The sequence below is a fragment of the Mytilus edulis genome, chromosome 14 (assembly GCF_963676685.1).
Source record: "Mytilus edulis chromosome 14, xbMytEdul2.2, whole genome shotgun sequence".
NCBI lineage: Eukaryota > Metazoa > Mollusca > Bivalvia > Mytilida > Mytilidae > Mytilus > Mytilus edulis.
This window is the reverse complement of record NC_092357.1, coordinates 66,209,024-66,234,791: the sequence shown is the minus strand read 5'-3', so window position 1 is coordinate 66,234,791 and position 25,768 is coordinate 66,209,024. Positions and strand designations below refer to the sequence as shown.

The following is a 25,768-nucleotide window of genomic DNA, read 5'->3' as shown; positions in this document are numbered from 1 at the left end:
AGAAGTCTGTTATTCAGTCGTTGTTGTTAGTTGGCTGCATTATCTGTATTTAGCATAAATCAGGCCGTTGTTTTTTTTTCTTTAAGGAATGACTGTAATATTTTTTCTGTCTATGAAGAAATAACATAAAAAATGTGGTGCACACTGAATAACGCGCGAATATAATTCTAAATTCCATTTTAAACCGTAGAAAACCATGAAAAAACGTTGATGACGTCACCGTCACATGACTGAATTATGTCTATGGGTTCATGACATAATAACGTCAGCCAATCAGAAGACGCGTTACATCCAAAATTAAATTATTTTGAATTGTTTCACATTTTGTCATGCCAGGTCTTTTTATTTAAGATAAGGAGATGTGGTATGATTGTAAATGAGACAACTGTCCTACTACTAAGTATACGATATCAGATTTGTTCATTGTTGAAGGTCGTACAGTGCCCAACAATAGTTGTTTACATCTAGATCATTTGGTCTCTGATGATGGCTACTTGTATCATTGGAAATCATACCACTTCACCTTTTTTTTTTTTTTATTTAAAACAAGGTGAAATCATTAATTGTACAGCCAGCTAACGCCTGCAATAATCTTCAATTTTGCACGTGAAAAAATGTGATGATCACAAAAACCCTTGAAGTACAGCATTTCTTGTGCCCTAAACTAAAAAAAAAGTGTTCAGGTCATTACTTCATGTTTTAAAGCATTAAACTTAGTATGTTGCAAATTTTCACTAAGCAATAGAGACGTGTAGCAAAATTTATTGAAGTTAGACTATTTTAACAGACTACAAAACTACAAAATTAAAAAGAAAAGATATATTGATATATTTTTCAAATTTCATTACACCTTTTCTGGAGCATCGACTGTTAATTTCAAAATTGAGAGAATTATTTAATTTGTCTTTTGCATTGATCGACAGTTTAAGTTTGGGTATCTATCTTACTAAAGGAAGAGACCGATTTCATTGACCCGCAACTCCTCTAAAACCATACAAAGTCGTAAATATTTGTGATATGACGTATAAATGTAGTGTTTTGTACTTTCTAAATTTATCTTTGAAACAATTTTTTTTTCCACAAAAAACGCCAATTTTTGAGAAAATATCCAAATTCGGAGACCGTTATCGATCCGTGTCTTATACGCTTTCGTGCATGCTTATTCAACTTTTATTTTATTTTTCATCCGATTTAGAAGGGATTTTTTCCATTGTGTTATTCATTTTGATTCCTTTCGGTAATGTTAACGGATTTTACGTAGCTCATATGATTTTTGTGTTAAAAGGGTAAAAAACTACTGAAAATCACACTTTGCCACACTTTTCTTAGGGTATTTAATATTTCTATTTTCCAACCGAGATGAATGGGGTCTTTTGCATAATGTTCCTCATTTTCATCTCTTTAAAGAAATATAATTAAATGCATTAATCGTGTCCAAATCCTTACTGTGTCCACCTTATTACTGTGTACACCACTCTTTGTTTCAATACTTGCCCAATTGTACTGCGATTTCGCGGGCATCTTCTAGTAGGATTTTAAAAAAAAGACCCGATTAATCCCGCCACATTTGAATGCGCATCTGCAGATGAGCATGGTTCAAGTACGGAACCGCATAAGTGATTGTCTTTCGTGTTGGATGTTTTGTTATTTATCATAACTATTTATTTGGTAATATATGACAGATCTTTAAAAGTACTAGTACAAAAAATGAATCTATTTAATTTATTCTCACCTTTTTCTAAAATTTATGTGACACTTGTCTTTTGTGGAAGACAATATTATGTCTTTAAGATGTTTCTTGGATTAATGTCACACTAACACAAATTTTGCAAAATAATTCTGAGATAGCGTGTCAGAATTTTTTTTCGAAGTAACAAAAGAAAAAAAGACAACCTTGGTCAGAAACAGTAATTTATGAAATAAAATAAGAGATTAATTTCATATGGCAATAAAATAAAAAATAATCCCAATAATAATCATTTAACACAAAATATTTCCTTTTATGTAAAAATCTTAAAAAGATGGTAAATCTTAACATGTTAATAAAATATAATACCAACAAAAAATATTTGCTTCACTGTCGGAAAATAATGGTAAAAGTCCAAAAGAATATTGGAACATACTAAAATCATTTATAAAGAAAAGAACAGATGAAACGGAAGATATCCCGGAAATATTAAAAGAAGAAGACAAATTGATCAAACACTTTATGGATCAAGGAAATCCAACTCAAATTAATACTACCTTCCAAATAGAAAATAAACTTAAAACTATAGACAATAATATTATAGAAAATTTAGAAACAGATGAACCATTCAGTTTCTCAGAAATAAAAAAAGTCATAAATGGACTAAAATAAGGGAAAGTTGCTAGACCATATAGAATTATAAATGAAGTTATAAATATTCTTACCCTTTTATGAATAAAAATTAAATAAAAATATTAACAAAATTAATAACAAAACTAAGAATTAGCGACCATAATTTAAATATAGAAAAAGGACGACATTTAAATATTCCCAGAGAGCAGAGATTATGCCTTAAATGTAACATATTACATGCTTTCGTCTCAACTCGGCCGATTCCGTACCCTCAAGGAGAGTAGCGGATTCTACCGAGGATTGCCGAATGATATTACATGTAGAAGACGATAAACATTTTTTTTATTATATTGTAGATTAAATAGGGAACTGAGAAACAACTTTTTGGACAATTTAGAATTAAACTTTTCTTTTAAAAATTTGTTTGATGAAAAAAGGGTGATTTTTATACTCAATTCATCAACACCTTCGCAAGTAAATAAATCGGGGTTCTACATCAAAAAGTCATTATAACTGAGGACAGGGGACACTGGACTATTTACTGTAATTGAATGATTGTGTATATATATGTGTGAATTTTAGTTATATTGTCAACTTATTTTGTATTTGTCACAAACTTAATGTTTAACGTTTATATGGCAATAAATATTTGAATTGAATTGATTAATGTATACCCCTTTCTACTAACTTTGTTATCCGCATATATGTTCATCCCCAAGAGTGACTGGGAAATAGAAATATGACCACTTCCGAAGTGGGGTGTCCGTTTGGCTGTGATAAGTATGTATAATTACGTAGCCACGTCCGGTCAGAATTGGGACGTTAAATCCTATGCCTCGTGTAGAGAGAGTGCAGTGCTCTCTAGACGTTAAGAACCCTTGCACCAACTTTTTGAGAGAGTGTGTGCTCTCTGGACGTTAAGAACCCTTGCACCAACTCTTTGAGAGGTCTGTAGGTGGCCCGCAGCAAGGCAAAATTTCCGTCACAATATAGTCTCATTTTCCACTGGCAGTCAAACTTTTCCAGACTTTCATCCCGGACGTCTTCTATTACAGGATTTACCTAATGTATTCATTGTTAATATGTTCTCGTCCTGAACATGCATGAAATATTTCTCATTGGACGTTAAGCAACCAACAATCATGCAATCAATCAATCGCATACATGTTCCCATTTTCCACAGAATTTTTAGTTTAATATTGAATTTCACGAATTACCTCTAGATACTTCACTAGCTTTTTGAAGTGTTTCTTTAAATTGAAGTATTTCAGTTGATATTGACCTCATCCTTATTACCGTAACCTGGTAACCATTGGTTGCTAAGGCTAATTCTAGTCCTTCCTCCCATCTTGGACAGTATCTTGCATTCTTGTCATAAATTACGGCAATATCCGTCCATGAAAAATAGCTAAAGAATTCCAGATAAAACAACAAAAATTTGTTTACAGATATAGAAGTTCGTACTAATGTTGAAAAATCTTCCTGGACATCAAACATGGCGTCCGTTCCTACGGTTACTAACATCAAAATATTCCATGATGCAGCCATCCTTCCAACTGGTTCAATAGATGATGAACATCCTGAAAACAAATCAATACGTAAGACGAAAACCATTTTATTTTCAAGATACCCGAGGTTTTTTTTATATCTTTAGAATAAATGTGCAAGCACTGAAATTATCAATATTTTTAGTATTTAATGGAAAATGAATCATTGTTTTCTCCATGAAAATTCTTAGGCAAGTAAAATAAAGAGGTAAACAAATACAAAAAATCCAAAGCACGTAAGAATTATAGCAAAATCCATGTACTTTCAGTTTTGTCTTATGCCCAAATCACATACACGAAGTTTTCTTTACATGTCCTTAAGGATCGCAAAAATTCACGGATCCTTACGATTTGGCCACTTTTACGACCGATTTAAGAATTGTTACGAGTTATTGTATTATAATTAAGAGCTTTTTACGGTTTCTTACGGATTATTACAGATTATTACGATATATTTACGGCAAAATTCTACAATTCGCAAAAGTTTTGTTTTTCCCTCTCGCCGGGATTCGAACCCATGCAACTGAGATATCGTGACACCATATCGCTGCACTGTAGCCGTCCCGCTAGACCACACGACCACCTGAGCTTCATAAAAATGAAGCTTTCGGTTGCCGGGTGTTACCTTTTCACGTCAGTTTTAATCTAGTGTCGTACTACAGTACATTATTCGATATCTCAGTAGCATGGGTTCGAATCCCGGCGAGGGAAGAACAAAAAATTTGCGAAACCAAATTTACAGATCTAACATTGTTGGGTTGATGCTTAGACGAGTTGTATATACGCAATGTACACAACCATGTATCACCATCACTGCTGGTGATCCGATGGATAAATCTGTTGTAGAGTTGTGACTGGCTCAGACGTACTTATAAATATAATTATTTTCTGTGACTGTATCTTACATTAATTTGTAGGATCCTTTACTATAGATAATTTAGCTGATCTGTAACAATAACATCTCCATGACTTATATATCATGTACTGTAGTACGCCGCTAGATTAAAACTGACGAGGAAAGGTAACACAATGCCACCGAAAGCTTTATTATTGTGAAGCCCAGGTGGTCGTGTGGTCTAGCGGGACGGCTGCAGTGCAGGCGATTTTGTGTCACGATATCTTAGTAGCATGGGTTCGAATCCTCCCGGCGAGGGAAGAACAAAACATTTGCGAAAGCAAATTTACAGATCTAACATTGTTGGGTTAATGTTTAGACGAGTTGTATATAAAAAGGACAAACCAGCAAATTTACTATGTACCAGATCGTCTAGAATAGACGATACTATGCAGATAAGGCTTAACAAATAGCCTTCTTCAGTGTCACAGGTTTTAACAATACTGATATTAGGAGTAAAAATAGATCAGTAGTAAGTTTTGGTCTATTGATTTTAATCCAAAATCTTGAATCTCATAATATAAACAAAACACTATATTTCAATATACGTGACTGTGTATATTTACATTACAAAATGAGTGAAAAACAAAACTGTTAGTATTTCTTGTTGATGCCGTTTTGGATGATGTACATTTAGTTCCTTTATCCAAAAGCTTTCCCGAACCTGTCGCTGGGCATCACTCCAGTGAATTTTCTGTTCAATCACTAGAGTTTTCATGCGGTTAAAGTCATCAAGTTTGTGACCCGACTGTCTGAAATGCTGAGAAACTGGGAGAAGTGGCTTCTTAGAGATATCCCTCCTATGGCCATTGAGGCGTTTGTGGAAGGGCTGCTTTGACTCACCAACATATTGGAGGCCACAAACCGAACATTCTAGTATGTAAATAACATTCATACTTTTGCAGGTAACATTGCAAAATATCTTATAGTTATTTTCGGTTGCCTTACTGTGAAATGTTGATGAATGGTGCATCTGTAGGCAGCATTTGCAGCGTTTTTTACACGAACGACATTCTCCAGAAGTACTATTATCAGAGACTTCAGCCCGCACCAGCAGGTTCCGCAGACTATTAGGTTGCCTAAAAGCTATCGTGGGAGGCTCGGGAAAAATCTTGGATAGTTTGGAATTCTTTTCAACTGTTTTCTAATGCTCATGAATGACACCAAAGCGGTTTTTGAGAGATGGGTGGTAAGTAAGAACACATGGAGTCCTTTTATTTTTATTTTTAACTTTGTATTCCAATAGTTCACTCCTAGGAATTGATTCCGCTTTCTGAGATTTTTTTTGGATATTTCTATGTTTGTAGCCCCTTTTCTTCAAGCGAGTTTCAAGTTGACGTAGTTGTATTTTAGTTGTTTCTGTGTTGGAACATATTCGCTTGACTCTTAGTGCAAGACTGTATGGGATGCTCTTGGTAAGATGAGCAGGATGGCAACTTTTAGGGGACAGATATTGATGAGTGTCAGTAGGTTTAGAATATAGATCTGTATATATGATGCCCTCTGTGAGCGAACTTGAGGTATCGAGGAAGGCGATTTTGGATTTAGATTTCTCATGAGTGAATTTGATACTTGGATGTATGTTGTAGGCATGAGTGATAAAAGTATCTAAATCATCGTCGCTTTTATTCCATTTCATATCAACATCATCTATAAATCTAAACCAGGAAAGCGGTTTTTCGATGGAAGATTCAAGGAGTTGTTTTTCTAATTTGCCCATAAATATGTTGGCATATGATGGAGCCATTTTGGAGCCCATGGCAGTTCCATTAACTTGCAAATAATGATCTACACCAAAAATGAAGTACCAGCGTAAGCATTTTGACCAGGCATTCAGTAGGTGGATATTTCACTTGTCTGGAATGGAATTCCAAACTTCTGTACATGCATCAATGCCATCTGCATGTGGAATATTAGTGTAGAGGGAGGTGACATCCCTAGAAACAAGAGTCGTGTCGGAGGGAAGTGGATGAAATGGAATAAAAGCGACGAGGATTTAGATACTTTTATCACTCATGCCAACAACATACATCCAAGTATCAAATTTAGTCATGAGAAATCTAAATCCAAAATCGCCTTCCTCGATACTTCAAGTTCGCCCACAGAGGGCATCATATCTACAGATCTATATTCTAACCTACTGACGCTCATCAATATCTGTCCCCTAAAAGTTGCCATCCTGCTCAACTTACCAAGAGCATTTTATACAGTCTGGCACTAAGAGTCAAGCGAATATGTCCCAACACAGAAACAACTAAAATACAACTACGTTAACTTGAAACTCCTTGACGAAAAGGGGCTACAAACATAGAAATATCAAAAACAGTTTTCAGAAAGCGGAATCAATTCCTAGGAGTGAACTATTGGAATACACAGTTAAAAATAAAAATAAAAGGACTCCATGTGTTCTTACTTACCACCCATCTCTCAAAAACCGCTTTGGTGTCGTTCGTGAGCATTGGAAAACAGTTGAAAAGAATTCCAAACTATCCAAGATTTTTCCCGAGCCTCCCACGATAGCTTTTAGGCAACCTAATAGTCTGCGGAATCTGCTGGTGCGGGCTGAAGTCTCTGATAATAGTTCTTCTGGAGAATGTCGTTCGTTTAAAGAAAAACGCTGCAAATGCTGCCTACAGATGCACCATTCATCAACATTTCACAGTAAGGCAACCGAAAATAACTATAAGATATTTTGCAATGTTACCTGCAAAAGTATGAATGTTATTTACATACTAGAATGTTCGGTTTGTGGCCTCCAATATGTTGGTGAGTCAAAGCAGCCTTTCCACAAACGCCTCAATGGCCATAGGAGTGATATCTCTAAGAAGCCACTTCTCCCAGTTTCTCAGCATTTCAGACAGTCGGGTCACAAACTTGATGACTTTAACCGCATGAAAATTCTAGTGATTGAACAGAACATTCACTGGAGTGAAGCCCAGCGACAGGTTCGGGAAAGCTTTTGGATAAAGGAACTAAATGTACATCATCCAAACGGCATCAACAAGAAATACTAACAGTTTTGTTTTTCACTCATTTTTTAATGTAAATATACACAGTCACGTATATTGAAATATAGTGTTTTGTTTATATTATGAGATTCAAGATTTTGGATTAAAATCAAGACCAAAACTTACTACTGATCTATTTTTACTCCTAATATCAGTATTGTTAAAACCTGTGACACTGAAGAAGGCTATTTGTTAAGCCGAAATATTTGTCAACACGATTTATTAACAACATTTTCGTATAATAACATCTTATATTAGTACCGTTGTGCAAATTTTTAGACTGATATATATATATATATATATATATATATATATATATATATATATATATATATAAGCTAGAGTTAGAGGAGGGGATAAGGTCTCTTTGCAATGCTAGGCGGTGTTGTCGTAGAAGTTAGAAAAAAAGTACAGGTTCCGGCCCCGGCGCCGGGTAGGAAGTTACGAATCAAATCTAATCTAACATCGTTAGGTTGATTTTCTAGGCACTTTATATATATATATACATATATACAACTCGTCTAAACATCAACCCAACAATGTTAGATCTGTAAATTTGCTTTCGCAAATTTTTTGTTCGTCCCTCGCCGGGATTACATCAGAAGGATAGCTTTAGAAATGTGTGACAACAATGTCACATATTTCGTGCCTGAAAGTACTGTCATTTCAGTAGGAAAGAATAAAGTCTATTAAAAAAAAACACAAACATATTCATTGTGTTTAATAACATTAATGGTACCAATTTTTTTTCTGTACTAGATGCGCATCTCGACAATAAATGTCTCTTCAGTGATGCTCGAGGCCAAAGTCTTTGAAAATCCAAAGCTTATTTGAATATACAAAAGGGCGGTATTTCTGACGTAATCGCTGATTCCTAAATAGAAATAATTTTACACTCAGGGATATGTTTTCAAGGCTTGAAGTTTATTCATTCTTTTATTTATAATGACCTTAATAATCTTTTCTTTGATATAAAATCTTAGGTTTAAGGTATGGCTATTACATATGGTGATATAAATGCAAAATCTATCAGGTTATTAAAACAGCTTTTGTGTCATTTCTAAGAACTATTAATGCTTTCAAATTAAAAATGATGGACGAAGTTTAATGGGTGGAAGATTATTTGTCATAAGCCGGATGAGATTTTAACCTATTAAGTTATTACTATAATTCAATAGGATGTTTAACCGTTATATGATATCCTGTTATTCATCTTCAAAACAAATATTGATCAAAATACCGTCACCTAATGCTAGTAATTGATACGAAGTCTTTGAAATATTCAGATCGTTTAAGATCAGAGGTTGGAAAACCTATTTATGCAATTAATTGATATGCTATATACAAATTGAGATAACAAAGTGTGATAGAAATACGCCTTATATATCAATCAATCAGACATGAGTTCGCAGTCTCTGATCTTTGAAACAACAGATTAGTCAGGGGATGATCATTTAATTCTCGGGGCGGGGCGGAAAACGTTTAACTTGCCCATGAATAATTTTGCAAACAAGATAAGATGAAAATAAATATTCTGGAACACAAAATGCAGGAAATAAAGGTGTACAAAAGCCGCAGAAAAAAATAAGCAGGCGTTGAAAGAGTTGAAAATAAACATATATTACACTATTGTTTCAGGTAAGGGTGAAGGTTGGTACCTATTAAAATGTTTAAACCCGCTGCATTTGTTTGCACCTGTCATACGTCAGGAACCTGATGTTCAGTGGTTGTCGTTTGTTGATGTGGTTCATAAGTGTTTCTCGTTTTTTTTTTATGTAGATTAGACCGTTGGTTTTCCTGTTTGAATGTTTTTATACTAGTCATTTTTGGAGCCATTTATAGCTTGCTGTTCGGTGTGAGCCAAGGCTCCGTGCTGAAGACCGTACTTTGACCTATAATGGTTTACTTTTACAAATTGTGAGAGTTGTCTCATTAGCACTCATACCAGATCTTCTTATATCTATATGAAAAATCTTCCAGAACATGAAATGGTCGTCTCCTAATTTAAAAATGCCGATTGTTTTCCGATTCCATGTCTTGACATTTCTTAATAAGTCTTGATTCGCATTGCGCCTGATCCGTGCATAACAGTAGCCACTTACCATGTCAATGCGCCTTTTCAGAATCTAAAGGACCATGGGTAATCTCATTGTTCGTACACCAAAATAAAAAAAAAACCGTTACGGCATTGGTTGAATATTCATTGTTTAGTACGTTTTAAGCCTATCACAACGTTTTTGGTGTACGCATTTGAAAATATTACCAAGAATGCATCAGATTCTGAAACGGCGAAACTCCTGTTTTTTATCTTCAGTATATTCAAAATGAATTCACTAATTGAAACAACCAAACCTTGTAAAAATCATACTAGAATTCAGAACATCGATAAACTACTGTCGTATCTTATATTTACAATTTAAGCCCCATAAAAACTGAATTCTCAATAACACAGAATCTAGCGATGCTCGGTTGTCAAAACTAGCAAATAAAAGGATATTTTCATGTTTTCACTACCTTGGGAGTGGAATTCGATAGTAATCAGGATGACCTTAATCCCTGTAGGCCTGCCTTGCAGATTTTACATATTTTTTCTTAATTTTACTTGGTCTTGTTGATGTTATGCATGAAAATTTGTTACTGGACAAGAATTAAGCAACTCCCCATTAATTGATGAGGAGTAAGAATAAGCTGTACCCTCTTTTGCTTTCATTTCTCCTATTGATTGCTCCAAACACTCACTTCAGATATACTTACTGAATTTAATATCAAGTATAGAAAATATTCAGTTATTACAATCTGATCACAAATATAAAACAACTTATCTGAAAACACTCAATGAAATGTTATTCGTGAAATCAAGATGGTTCAATGAGAAATTTTTTGCTTATATCGCGCAATGATATAGATGCTAATGCGAATAAATAATGAACAGTATTTCGTGGAATTGTTAGCTTGTCATTCCTTGGTTAAATTTAATTTGAGATGTTAAACCATTTTGATAGGTTTTCGTTAGATATAGCTAACCTTTCCAATTTAAAAATCATTGTATCACATTAATAGTTATCAAAAGTACCAGGATTATAATTTTAAACGCCAGACGCGCGTTTCGTACATTAACCGTACCAATTTTAGAACACCGGATTGGCATTTTGACGAATAATGTCTTTTCAGTGATGCTTGAGGCCATATATTTGTAAATCTAAAACCATAAGGAAATGTTTACTAGATGTTACAAAAGAAAGGCATAAAATCATAGCTAAAACCGTTCAACGCGAATCAGATTTATGCATGATGGAGACACATTCTTAATTTCAAACAACAAGTTTTGTCACTGTAAAAAAGATTTGAAAGATACCGAAAGGAAATTAAAATTCATAAGTCGAAAACAAACTGACAACGACATGGCAAAAAACGAAAAACAACGAAAAGACAAACAACAGTATAAAAACACAACATATAAAACTAAAGACTGAGCAACTTGAACCCAACCAAAAGCCGGGGATGATCCCAGGTGCTCCAGAACAGCAGAATATCCAGTGAACGAAAACAAAAGAAAATTCAATCTTCTTATGATGGAGTCGAGAAAGTCAATAAAATACAATACCGGTGACGATACTGATCAAAAGTTATTTCTAAATAATAATTGTACATTTTAAAGAAATTATTTGTTAAACTGTGTTATTAGAAATATACATGCAAATAGACGATGTTTTATGTTCAGTATTTATCGAGATAATTGCTTTAGAAGCTTGTGAAACTGAAATTTAAAGACTGCTAATCTTTGCTGCATATTGATAAAAAAAAGTTGGAAAAAATCATGTTCACTTTGTTCACACCTAAGTTATCGAGCACACTGGTCTGCTCTTGTCACATGTACATTCAATAGGGAACTATTGTCTTTTCGTGAATATAAAATTTTAAAAGTCTGTCTGTGCAGGTTAAACAATTAAAGATAACTATTTTTATTAAGTAGGTATCTTTCTACTATTTTGTATACAATTTTAAGAAAAGGTCGTCTCGAGTTTTGTACAAGTATTTGTGGTCTTCTCGATATATTCACATTCAACGTTTACACCGAGATAAGGTCTGTTTGATTTTGCTTAGTAACTTAAATTCAAAAGTGGCTATCTTTTGTTGTATATTAATCGATTCCTTTGGAATGTTTTCCCTGACTTTGTCTGATTTAGCTGTATACATATACGAATAATTAGCATGTTCTAGAGAGGTATACAGACAGTAAAAAAAATAATTGAAGTTGGAACTCCAGGAATTTATTCGCATAGCAAAATTTTAGACCAATTTTACTCCGAGCATCCATAGACTGCTGTACTCGTCGTTTGCTACTTAAGGAGGAAAATGATAACATTGAGTGGAAGTTTTTTTTTATTTCAATTTATTTCTTTTTTCACTATTTACCAGAACGTTTTCCGTGAATCTATAATTGATCGCGTGCTTGCTAAAATGAGACAAACATTGAGAAAATCTAGTTGACAGTGTTTACAGGGGAGGTAATATTTGGCACTAGAATTCCCACTGAGAAGGATAAGCAGATCCTGTAAATTTCATTAAGAACAATATTCGTATATCCATTCCAGTACCGATGTATTGAGCTAATCGGCTGGTAATACCCTCGGGGACCAGTCCACTAGCAGAGGTATTGATCTAGTGGTAATAACAATATGTTTGCCGATTTTAATGTACCAGATGTCATTACTTTTAATGATCGATTTTCAGGAATAAACGACAGCATTATCATTTACTCAGTTATTTTTAAATTATAGACAGATGAAGATCGCGCGTATTACAATTTCTAAGCAGCTTTTGTAATGTAAATGACAGTTATAATAAGCGTTTACAAAATACTTCCGAGTTCAGATCACTTCATTTCACACTATCATTACACTCACAAATTGTGTTTTTACCACTCGTACCATTAACAGCTTATAAGATACGTTATTGTTCTTAATTGTGTAACATATATCCTAGTCTAAGAGTCAAAATTAACGTATTTATTGCTATTTCCTTGGCAAGGAAGACAACTCTTACGTAGGCCAGGCGTCCCTGTCAATAAAAGCATGTTCTTTTGTTAGTAAGCTGTAAGAGTTTTCATTCCGTAACCACCTATTTTTCAATTCCCATTTTAATCATCAATTTGAAAGTTCTGCAGTCAAACTTATTGTCATATTCCATAATATATCATGCTTGTTCCACTTGCTTTGTAGAGACAGGGACCATACTTTAATCTTCCAATGAGTTGCTTCCCCTTTAATTGAAGACAAATCTAAAATTGAACACACATTAAAATTGCTGTCTTAAATTATGTTTATTTATTACGGACAACACACATTAGTCAAATCGTACCTTGAGAATCATCTTCGATAGCCAAAGATCAAAATAGACCGGATCGTAATCATTGCCTAGCAAAGATGCTTGCGAATAAGTAGTCAAAAATACAATATAAATATATTAAACTGTCAATGGTATTTCTAAACGAAATATAATATGACACCCCATCGTGACATCCCACTACTTATTTTTGTACAAATGACCCCCATTCAAATGGTTATGATCATGGAAAACACAGTTGGATTTTACATTTTCATTTCCTGTGATGAAAGATATGTTTTTGACATCAAATCCATAATCTACTGTGAACAAAATGCTCTGCAATTGTTCAACTCTATAAAATCAAAGAGCTTTGTTTTAAAGACGAAAATAATTACAGTGATTCACTTTAACATCAAAAGAGTCAAAACCATGCTCAAGAGGGACATCCGGGATACATAAATGCACATCGACGCCCGGTTTGAATGTGAACATTAATCAAACCCGATATCTGATTGAATAGAGATTGCCACGCTTCCCATACGTTCGAAAACTCCTAGTGTTCCATCGGTGGCTTATAGTTAACAAAATTTATGCCCTGATCCAAATATTCAAGGTTATTACTATGCCCTTTATGTAATAAGCCTACCCGTGTTTAAGATTATTTATTACTTCCCATTCTGATACTACTGGCAGGGACAGTTTGGTTTTATTTACGCCCTCATAGTCATTTCACATATTTTGTTTAATTAATTTACTGGACCAGTATCATGAAGTGATCTAATTGCTTAAGATCCTTTAAAAAACATCTTATCTTCTAAGAGTTTATCAAGAAGTAATCCTTTGAGAGTATTGACAGTCCTTTTAACAATTCAGGTTGCGCGCGCAAGACTTCACGGTAACCTTATCTTTCTCGCGATGCTTTTTTTTCATTTTCATCTTATCGATAGTGTATCTCAAACGTCGATACTCATTTTGAAATTGTCGTAGTGTACTTTTGGCATATTCAAAGTGTATCAAGATACTGTAAACTTAATATTTAAGACAAAATTCTAACAGTAGTCATGGGAACCATTATTGTCCTCTTTGTCCAGAAAATGGCACTTGCTGGTTTTTTTTTGTATTTGTGCATTAAAAAAAGAACGAATTAGGATACCCAAAAGGACGTTCTTTGGAGATTGTCTAATTATCGGATTAAAGTTTAATATTCGAGTTTGATGTAAAGCTAGAGTTGAAATAAATTCGAGATCCTCTTTTGTTCGAGTCTGATTTCTGTTCTCCATCTCAACCCCTTCTTATGTATTGTCGAATTAGAGCACAAGTCGAATACATTTACTTTGTACTAATTTTCAAAAGAACATAAACTGGAAAACCAATGACAAATCACTGGTAGGCTAGAGATTTACCTCGATAAAATATCTGACATGTTTGAAGCAGATTTACAGCATTCATATGGGAACCGAATGTGCCCTCCTGTCAGTCGCTTTGTTTCATTCTAGACGGGATTTCATAAAGATTTGATAAAAAAGAAGGAATATCAAAGTAGTTAGCTTATTTGATTACACGGTATGATATAATGATTATGTTCGTTTATTTTAACAGAATTTCAAACTCCCCTCATTAAAACAGTGCTTTGCAACTCATTTGGAGAAGACGTAACTAAGTTGAAAAACTTATGTCTAATCCGTTTGTCCTTTTTGAACAATAAAATATGTTTAAACTAAACTAAATCATTAAAACATCATTTCATTACTGATTGTAATTATCAAAAAATCAAAGTACAATGTAACATTATTACACACACGGGATTGCTGTATTGTGCTGGCTGTGGATGACAAACGATTTAATTGAGCGTAGGAAAAACCAGACTCAAGTTAGCAAAAACAAAAAAGCCAAACGTGAGCTAAACTGGTAATGCCTAAATACTGAAAAATGTACTGAAACATTAAACGGTCCTTGAAATTAAAGTGAACCATTTCAACTTAAAAAGCGAATTGCATTTAATTTTCAAAAAGATTTAATGAATTCATTAACAACTATTTTTTAAAGGCGGGCATCTCTTTTCACGATTCAAAGAATCCTTGCACCCCCCCCCCCTTTTTCCCCCTTTTCTAAAAGTTATTGGCGAGGAACTGTTTCGCATGTAAAAATTTTAAACTAGAGTTAAACAGACTGCTATCCATATGCCTGTGTGCACTTGAAAAACATATCTCGCACCTAAGATAATTTAGAACGATTAATCCAGTAGTAAATGAATATATTCTGATTCGATAATATCAAGAAATGGGGAGAAAATAGCAAATATTGTTTAAAACTAAAGGAAAAGGTACAGGCTATCTGTGAGAAAACATTTTAATCACATTGATAAAAATCTTGAAAACACATAATTTCAACCATATTAGTTGATGTCACCACCGAATGTAATACTTTGCCGTTGGAGCCTTACCATGCATGGGTTGACGAGTTCTATAGGGTTGAAAAATTTCATGAAGTGTCGGATGTTGATCCTTCGCTTTGGGAAAAACAGGAATTGACAAGCTGGTGGTTCAGATTGTGGACAACTCTTGTCCTGTACATACCGGTATCAAATCGGTAGTTAAAAATTCTGGCATATAGATTTTTTAAAGGCAAGACGAATGAAAAAAGGGTTAGTATTTTTTTAAATTTTTCTCAGATTTTGGTCATTTGTTAGGCGAAAAACTATCATTTACACAGTTGAGTATGAAAGTGAACACATGTAGTTTAATCTTCTATCGATGCATGCTGTGCCATAGGGACTTGACCATTGGTTGAAAAATTCTCTAGGATCGATATCTTTTAAGAAATGTTTGATGTTGATCCTTCTCTTTTAGAGAAATCTGAATTGACAAGCTGATGACTCCGATTGTGGTCAGATCTATAAATAAGAAGATGGGGTATGAGTGCCAATGAGACAACTATCCATCTAAGTCACAATGTGTAAAAAGTAAACAATTAAAGGTCAAAGTACGGCCTTCAACACGGAGCCTTGGCTCACACCAAACAGCAAGCTATAAAGGGCCCCCAAAAGACTAGTGTAAAACAATTCAAACAGGAAAACCAACGGTCTAATCTATATAAAAAACTTAAAGGCAGGACGAATTAAAAAAGGGTTAATATTTTGTTTAGAAGTTTATCAGATTTTGATCATTTGTTGGACGAAAAACACAATTGAGTATTCTGAAAGTGGACATATGTAGTGTAATCTTCTATCGCAGGCACTTGACCATGGGTTGAACAATTCTCTAGGGTCGATATTTTTGAGGAAATGTCTGATGTTGATCCGTCTCTGTTTGAGAAATGTGAATTGACAAGCTGATGACTCCGATTGTGGTCAGATCTATAAATAAGAAGATGGGGTATGAGTGCCAATGAGACAACTATCCATCCAAGTCACAATGTGTAAAAAGTAAACAATTAAAGGTCAAAGTACGGCCTTCAACACGGAGCCTTGGCTCACACCAAACAGCAAGCTATAAAGGGCCCCCAAAAGACTAGTGTAAAACAATTCAAACAGGAAAACCAACGGTCTAATCTATATAAAAAACTTAAAGGCAGGACGAATTAAAAAAGGGTTAATATTTTGTTTAGAAGTTTATCAGATTTTGATCATTTGTTGGACGAAAAACACAATTGAGTATTCTGAAAGTGGACATATGTAGTGTAATCTTCTATCGCAGGCACTTGACCATGGGTTGAACAATTCTCTAGGGTCGATATTTTTGAGGAAATGTCTGATGTTGATCCGTCTCTGTTTGAGAAATGTGAATTGACAAGCTGATGACTCCGATTGTGGTCAGATCTATAAATAAGAAGATGGGGTATGAGTGCCAATGAGACAACTATCCATCCAAGTCACAATGTGTAAAAAGTAAACAATTAAAGGTCAAAGTACGGCCTTCAACACGGAGCCTTGGCTCACACCAAACAGCAAGCTATAAAGGGCCCCCAAAAGACTAGTGTAAAACAATTCAAACAGGAAAACCAACGGTCTAATCTATATAAAAAAACTTAAAGGCAGGACGAATTAAAAAAGGGTTAATATTTTGTTTAGAAGTTTATCAGATTTTGATCATTTGTTGGACGAAAAACACAATTGAGTATTCTGAAAGTGGACATATGTAGTGTAATCTTCTATCGCAGGCACTTGACCATGGTTTGAACAATTCTCTAGGGTCGATATTTTTAAGGAAATGTCTGATGTTGATTCGTCTCTGTTTGAGAAATGTGAATTGACAAGCTGATGACTCAGATTGTTGTCAGATCTAGTCCTGTTTGTTGATGTGTCCGACTAGAGTTAAAAGCTCTGCCGAATGTAATTGGGCGGGCGAATTTAACAGCATTCAACTCTCTTCGGGATTTTATCAGAAATCTTCGATGTGAGAAAACGATGTATTTACTCAGCTGATTAATCGGATAGTAAATAGGTGTAGTTACGTTCGTTGATGTGACCGACTTTCGTTAAAAGCTTTGCAGTAATGACTTTACCATACATTGACGAATTCGATAGGGTTTACATATTTAAGGAAGTGTCCGTTGTTGATCCCTCGATGTGAGAAAACAATGTTCGGGTTCTTTTTGTCGATATCACCAATGCGCTTTAAAAGCTTTTCCGTATGGATCTTTCATTGAGTGATGAATTCTAAAAGTATATATATTTTAGAAATTTTTCAGATTTTAATCCCTCGCTGTTCAAAAGCGGTTTTATTTACCCAACTCAGGAATCGGAATGTTCATCGCTCTAGTACGGATTGTCGATTTTACCGACGCCCGATAAAGCTTTCTGTATAGACTTTTTATGTGGTGATGAATTCAAAAGTATTTTCAAAGATTTGATACCCGTTGTGCAAAAACTGTGCATAGCTAAGGAATCAATACGTTCACAGTCTGACTGCCTGTCGCCGATATCACCGACGCTCGTTAAATTCCTTGTCGAAAGGCCTTTCTCAGAGCGTGACACTTCCAAAAGTGCTAAATATTTTGGGCTTGTGTCAGATTTGTCAGATTTGTATCGCTCAATGTGCCAAAAAGTGGAATTCAACTAGCTAAAGAATCGGATATTAGTCACGTTCGTCGATCTGACTGGAGGTCGATAATGAGCTTTTTCCAAGAGTACATGAATTCAAAAGTGACAGCACATTTGTTGGGATATTTCACTCTCCCAAAAATGTGATTTGCTCAATTGATGAATCGTATAGTACCAACATCTAACCCTGTTTGTCGATATCACAAACGATAGTTAGAAGATTTGCTTTATAAACCTTTTCATTTTGGTATCATATTCAAATGAAGTTAAGAATATATGATGATTTTTTTATATGTTGATTCCTCACTGTTAAACCGATGCATTTATCCAACCAAAAGACAGTAGAATGTTAACCTCCTGTCGATATCTCCGACGTTCGTTATAATCTTTGCCATACGGATTTGACCAAGGGATGACTAATTCTAAAGGCGTTAAGTGTAATTGAGGACTTTCTCATACTTTGATCAGTCGTCGGAAAACGTACGTACTCAACCGAGTAATCGGGGTGTGTATAGCTCTATACAAACTCATCATACAGGTCATAGATACCATGATTAAAGTCGGTATGACAGACTCGCGTTTCGTCAACAAAAGACTCATCAGTGACGCTCGCATCACAACAGTTATAAATGCCAAATAAAGTACGAAGTTAAAGACAATAACAATCAAAACCAAGGAGTAAACAAAGACTCACAAAACCAAAGGACATGTACATCAACAGTTATAAATAATAATTAAGAAACAACACGAACTCCACTAAAAACCGGGAGTGAAATCAGGTGCTCCGGAAGGGTAAGCATTTCCTGCACCGTATACGGCACCCGTCGTGTTATTTCTTTGTTCAGTCCGGTAATGATGGAAGGTTATAATGACTGAGGAAGAATATCATATATGATTTCTGACACAATATTGTCATAATGGTCAATCAGCTCATGATGGCGACCGTAAAATTTCTTGAGTGATGACCTTAATTTGATTGGTTCATAGACCTGTCTTAGCAACTTTTGAGAAAGCAGTATTCCTCGTTCAACCCTGAGCATTGAGTACCCAAAATTCTGAAAGGTTTTGCCAAATACGGCTCAGATTATCTATTCCTGGGGGACAACTCCTTAGTATTTCGAAAATGGTTAATTTATAATTATGACAATATCAATGATAATTTATTTCACAGGATGCCGACTACTACCCCGTTCATCTATCAGATCGACGCTTGTCAAAAGCTTTGCCGTAAGGACTTTATCATGAAATGACAAATTACAAAGAAGTTGATCAATGGTCATTTAAAAAACGTCAGTTACATCAATCAACGGGATAAGTTTTGGAGGATTGTTTTTTTAGAAACTTATTCCTGTCTCCATTCCAAGATAAACCCACTCATTTAACCAATAACTATACGCAACTAATTTATTTATATCTATTTCATTTATCTTTGATTTTTATAGTTATATGTAACAGCTGTTGCATTGTGTACAATTTTCTCAGCTGAATTATTTCCTTTCTGTCTTTAGGGATTTCTTTGTTTTCTAAATTTACAAAATCCCTAAATGCGTTTTAACATTTGCACCAATCCAAAAATGGTTAAACAAATGTTTAAGTTAAATCATCTGTGTACATCGGCATTTGTTCTAGTGAAAATAACGGAAAAAAAATGAAGTAAGGTTCATTATTTACCTTTTTTAATAACACAAATTTCATATTGCAAATTTTTTTTAATCATTTAAAGAACACACACACGTATCAGTTTATTCAATGAGACAAAGTTGTAAATAAAAACAAATACCGATTCCCCTACGCAGGACATATGCGTTTGGAATAACCTTCACCAGGTATTGTAGTGGACAAAAGTGTTGAAAGTTAAAAATATACTAGTGGACCGTGTTTAAAGGAGCATTAATTAGGATTTTTTTTATGATTTTAAAATTGTTTCAATAAAGAAAAAATATATAAACATTTATAGCAGACACCCAAAGGTATCGTTTTTTGCACTATATATTTATCAAATTTAGTAAATTGTTTGAATAGCTTATCAAGGTGTCTTATTTTTATTATTATTATTATTTCGTGGTGGAACCAATCATGTTCATAGAAACTCATCTTAATCTTACGTAATTATATATATAATATATAATCGAGCTGAAGTGACGTCATATACAATAGATGAATGTTATTTTGTATGCTCAAATTAAATGACATGTTGTATTAAAAACAAGGGAAGCGTATCATACAACATGCACAACCATATCTTTTTAAACTTATATGCTAACCATTAATTTTATAATTTTATTTATTATGATAAGATATTCAGATTTCAAAAAAAGTGTTACAAACTTTATTAATATTGAATTTCACTAAACTTGTGAACAAACGAAACTGATCCATTTTGCTTTTATCTCAATCGCACTTAATTTATTAAAAATAAGTCATCATATATTGGTTGTGTGCAGGTCATTTCCGGTTGAAAATGTAGAAAGCCAAATAATTATATTATTGTAATATCTTCTTTTTTCATTCAAAATCTATGAACGTTTGAAATCCACATTGAAATTGTGTAGAAACGTACTGATTATACTGTACATAAGGTTGTCACCATATTTATAATTATATGTTTATTCTCAGATAAAGTAATTGCTATGTTTATCAGTACATTAATAGTTAGATCATCTATACTCATGGCGTTTATATTTATGTATAAGAATGGAGTGACTATTTATATTCTTGGAATTGGCAGATCAGAACTATTCAATGGAAACCTATTATCTTTCCTCTTTTATTTCTTCAAATTAGCAAATTTGCAATTAGTGTCCTTGCTATAATAAATTGTTAAAATATTCTTCATATCTAGTATTGATATCGTACTAATAACTATTCACTATCAACATCCAATTTCTTAATTAACAAAAACACTATGCAAAACATTAACGGTTCCAATTTTACTGCACCAGTTACGCATTTCGACCATAAATGTCTCATCAGTAATGCTCAAGGTTAAAAAATATTTGAAAAAAACAAACTTACACAAACCATAAAGGACCTAAAGTTTAGCAAAATCCGGACAAGGAATCAGAGCTTTGCATGAGGGGGATATATTCCTTAATTTTAAGAGGGTAGACCTTGGTTCAGGGAGATAACTCTTTAAATCAATTATGCGTTTGTAAAAGTCTCGTCAATGAATTTTAGGCATTTACCTGAAACAGATTGGAAATAATCTATGTATCCTAGAAGCTTGGAACATATTTATGAAAATGTCTGACACAAACGTACTGATGATTTTAAGAGTTATGTCCCTTAACCTAGGTCTACCTACTTAAGTGATTTCCAAATTTTATAACAGCAAATTTCAATCAATATATATATATATATATATATATATATATATATATCTACATCTAGGGGTTAAACTGCACACTTCGGGGGTATTTTTGGACATAATCTGTACACTTCAGTAAAGTGTACAGTTGAGGTGTACACCTTAACTGTAGGTATATGTACAAAACAAAGTATAAATATTAGCTATGTCAAACTAATGCCACACGAAAGATCGATATAATGCGATTACAAAACGGTTTTGATGGTAAAAAACTATCGAGTAATAAGAAAGATATTGATTTCTGAAGTGGCCTACCCCCATTTTTCTATATATGTCACTTTTCACCAAATCGGTACAAACCGAGATAAAGTGTACACTAACTTTAATCACGATTAATTATTGGTTCCCCCGTATATATGTAATGAAATTTTGTCTCAAATGATAGCTTAATATATCTTTTATTTTTTGATACTTCATACAAGTATCGGAACTTATTCGTTAAGAAATTATCTAAGATATATAATCGATCCTGACATATATATGCATGGTTTTCGATCGGCTTGAAAAAGATATACACATCCGGGCATTTGAATGTTTGTTTTCGTTTTAAAAGAAAATGGAGGATGTTCAAGCGATGACCTATATCATCATTTAGCTGTCGGATAATGGTTTACAATGACTGAAATACGTAAAATAATGTAAGTTTATATTCAATTTTATGAAATAACGACTTCAACAAACAACAGAATTCCTGAAAGAAGAAACAACGATCGTCGTTAACAATGGCCTCAGATCTGTATCCTGCGACCTTTATATTCATTCTGATTGACAATTCAGTGTTAGATAATTAAAATATTTATTGTTTTTATCAATATTGGTATAAGCCTGAATAGTTCAGCAACAATCTATAGAATACGGGCGAATCGTGTTTATAAACAATTACAAAAAAGGGGGGACACATGTGTATGATCAATCTGAAAATGATTGAGACAAAATTGTTATTATTGTTTATTTTTCTTGACCCATCTCCAATACACTTTTTAGCTCACCTGGCCCAAAGGGCCAAGTGAGCTTTTCCCATCACTTTGCGTCCGTCGTCCGTTGTCTGTCGTCGGTCGTTGTAACTTTTACAAAAATCTTCTCCTCTGAAACTACAGGGCTAAATTAAACCAAACTTGTCCACAATCATCATTGGGGTATCTAGTTTAAAAAATGCGTCCGGTGACCCGGCTAACCAACCAAAATGGCCGCCATGGCTAAAAATAGAACATAGGGGTAAAATGCAGTTTTTGGCTTATTACTCAAAAACCAAAGCATTTAAAGCAAATTTGACAGGGGGTAAAAATGTTTATCAGGTCAAGATCTATCTGCCCTGAAATTTTAAGATGAATCGGACAACCCGTTGTTAGGTTGCTGCCCTAAATTGGTAATTTTAAGGAAATTTTACTGTTTTTGGTTATTATCTTGAATATTATTATAGATAGAGATAAACTGTACACAGCAATAATGTTGAGCAATGTAAGATCTACAAATAAGTCAACATGACCAAAATTGTCAGTTGACCCATTAAGGAGTTATTGCCCTTTATAGTCAATTTTTAACCATTTTTCTAAAATTTTAGTATTCTTTTAAAAAATCTTCTCCTCTGAAACTATAAGGCCAAATTTAACCAAACTGGCCACAATCATCATTTGGTTATCTAATTTTAAAAATGAGTGGCGTGACCCTTCCAACAAACCAAGATGGCCGGCATGGCTAAAAATAGTACATAGTGGGAAATGTAGATTTTGGCTTATATCTCTGAAACCAAAGCATTTAGAGCAAATCTGACAGGGATAATTTTTTTATCAGGTCAAGATCTATCTTCCCTGAAATTTTCAGACAAAACAGACAACCTGTTATTGGGTTTCTGCCCCAGAATAAGTAATTTTAAGGAAATTTTGCAGTTTTTGGTTATTTTCTTGAATAAATTTTTATAATATATTTTCAACTGTAATTACTGGGCCAAGTTCATTATAGATATAGATAATAGTAGCAAGAAGAATATCCAGTAAAGTAAGATCTACAAACACATCATGATCACCAAAACACAATTTTGTCATGAATTTATCTGTGTCCATTGTTTAATCTGCACATAGACCAAGGTGAGCGACACAGGCTCTTGAGAGCCTATAGTTTATAGCTCACCGGCGTGTTATTTAAACAGCGATAATGTTCAGCAATTAAAGTAAGATCTATCTAGACCAAAATTGTCAATTGACCCCTAAAGGTGTTTTGCCCTTTTTGAGTGACTTTAATCATGGTCAAAGGTCAATGACAAGTTATAATTGTTTGGCTTATCCTTGCTTCTTTTCAGAAACCGCATAAGAATGATTAGGTATTGAGATATTTTTTTTGTCCTAATTTTGTTAGTTACAGTACGTCTTAAAATGTATATTTTAGTTGCAAAGGGTGTGTTTACTTTTGATGGGACTTTCCACCCCTCTTACACTTAAAATTAGCTGTATTGGGATAGAACTCATATCCCATATTATAGTGGAGACTTGGGGTCATTTGATTTGAAGTACCTGCTATATGACTTTGAAATTTAATTCAAGGGGAAAGGTAAATTTGACGTTCTATATTTTGACCTTTACTCTATATCATTATTTATACATGATAGAGCCATTGTGTCTTTAAAATAAGGTTGGAAGACATATGATATTGAAAATGTCAACCAGAAGTAAACTTTTTAAATCGGAAGTAACAACTTATCTCCCTTATTTTAAGAAAAAGGTTTTAGAAACTATATATTTTGGGAATCAGTGTAAAGTTATTATTTGAAACTGGAACGTGACTTTGTAAATTGGCTTATTATCTTCATAAGTTGATGATACTTTTGCTTTCAAAATTATATTTTCAAAATTAGTTTGTGATTAACTATCATTTAAGATGGGAAATACTGTTTTAAAAAAAATATATTTAAATAAAAAACAAATCTAGAAAAATATATTTTTGAAAAACTTAATGAGTCGGTAAACTTGTCAATCTATTTTAAGTAATAATTTGATATAAACAAAAAATAATATTTTAATGTTTAATACATTGGGGTAAGTCAGATCATCATTGCTAATAAAACAATTTGAATTTAATTTTACACTTATGTTATTAAAACATAAAAATTTTAAGGTTTGTTTGTCATTTTAAACATATACAATGTATGCGATGTGTTTAAGCATTATGGAATACTTTGGGAGTAAAAAATGCAGACTTTTTAGCATAATGAGCACATAATTTCTTATTTTATAAGTCATAAAAACCTGTATGGCTGTATGTTGAAAGATAAAAAAAAACTGTTCACTAACATAAGGACAAGATAATGAGGATTGACATTTTGAGGGAAATGCATCTTTATACAAGACGTATAATTCTTTGATGGGAATTAACTGAATGAGTTAGTTTGCCAGTGCTACTTATTATAATTCACTTTTTTTTAATTTTTGCAAATCAAAATGCGGAGATATTTCATTGTGCATTTATACATTAGACAACTTGTAAAGGAATGCAATCTTAGTTTCTTGGTTAGAAAAATAATGTCACAAGTGCACGTGTGGGACATTAAGTTATAGAATGTGTAGTAATTAAACATTGTATATTAAGTAAATGTTGATTTTATTAAACATTAAATTTATATTATAAACTAATGTTGTCAAAAATGATATTTAGGTAAAAACCCTATGATATCAATTAAACATAATAGATATTCATTTAAATACCAATTTTATCATTATGCATGCACATTACAAATTTTACTTAAAATTCACAACAGCAATCAACGTTAGTAAAACATAAAAAAAATTACGTTATAGATAGTTTATTAAATAATGTGTTTTAACATTTGCTGGAAAGACAGTCATCACGAACAACTAACACAAATGTTGTAGTACGTGAAGAAGGTTAAAATGCAAGTCAAACATTTCACTTTGTCATTTTCCATTATGATTAAATTATATCTTTCAGTAACTGCCATACTTTGGATGAAAATTACTTTTTCATCCTCCAATTATTATTGTTTTCATCCAAATATTTTGTCAAAACATAAGATTTGGTATTATGCTGTTTGCTGAGATTCTCTATTTACTGTCCATTACAGGTATAAGTTTCAACTCATCTTTAAATATCCAAGGATCTCTATTTATTGGAAAGGCATCAATCGCAAACAGCTAACACTGCAATGTGGCAGCTAATGAATGTCGGTCTTTCAGATACTGCCATGTTTTGGATGACAAGTGTTTTTTATCTTCAAAATTGTTTAGTTTTCTTCCAATAGATTTGTCAGAAAT

General features: G+C 33.4%; 2 protein-coding genes across 2 annotated transcripts in view; one reads left to right on the top strand and one right to left on the bottom strand.

The window, feature by feature from the left end:
• LOC139503289 (atrial natriuretic peptide receptor 1-like) overlaps positions 1-6,509 on the bottom strand; it is a 53,812-nt gene extending 47,303 nt beyond the window's left edge. The window contains exons 1-2 of the mRNA XM_071293049.1: positions 6,335-6,509; positions 3,617-3,900 (exon numbers count right to left, since the gene is read on the bottom strand). Of these exons, the coding sequence (XP_071149150.1) occupies positions 3,617-3,900; positions 6,335-6,509 (459 nt within the window). The remainder of the gene's footprint in view (positions 1-3,616; positions 3,901-6,334) is intronic.
• The window catches only part of LOC139503853 (homeobox protein Mohawk-like), a 360,650-nt gene that overhangs the window by 144,918 nt on the left and 189,964 nt on the right, over positions 1-25,768 (top strand). The window lies entirely within an intron of this gene.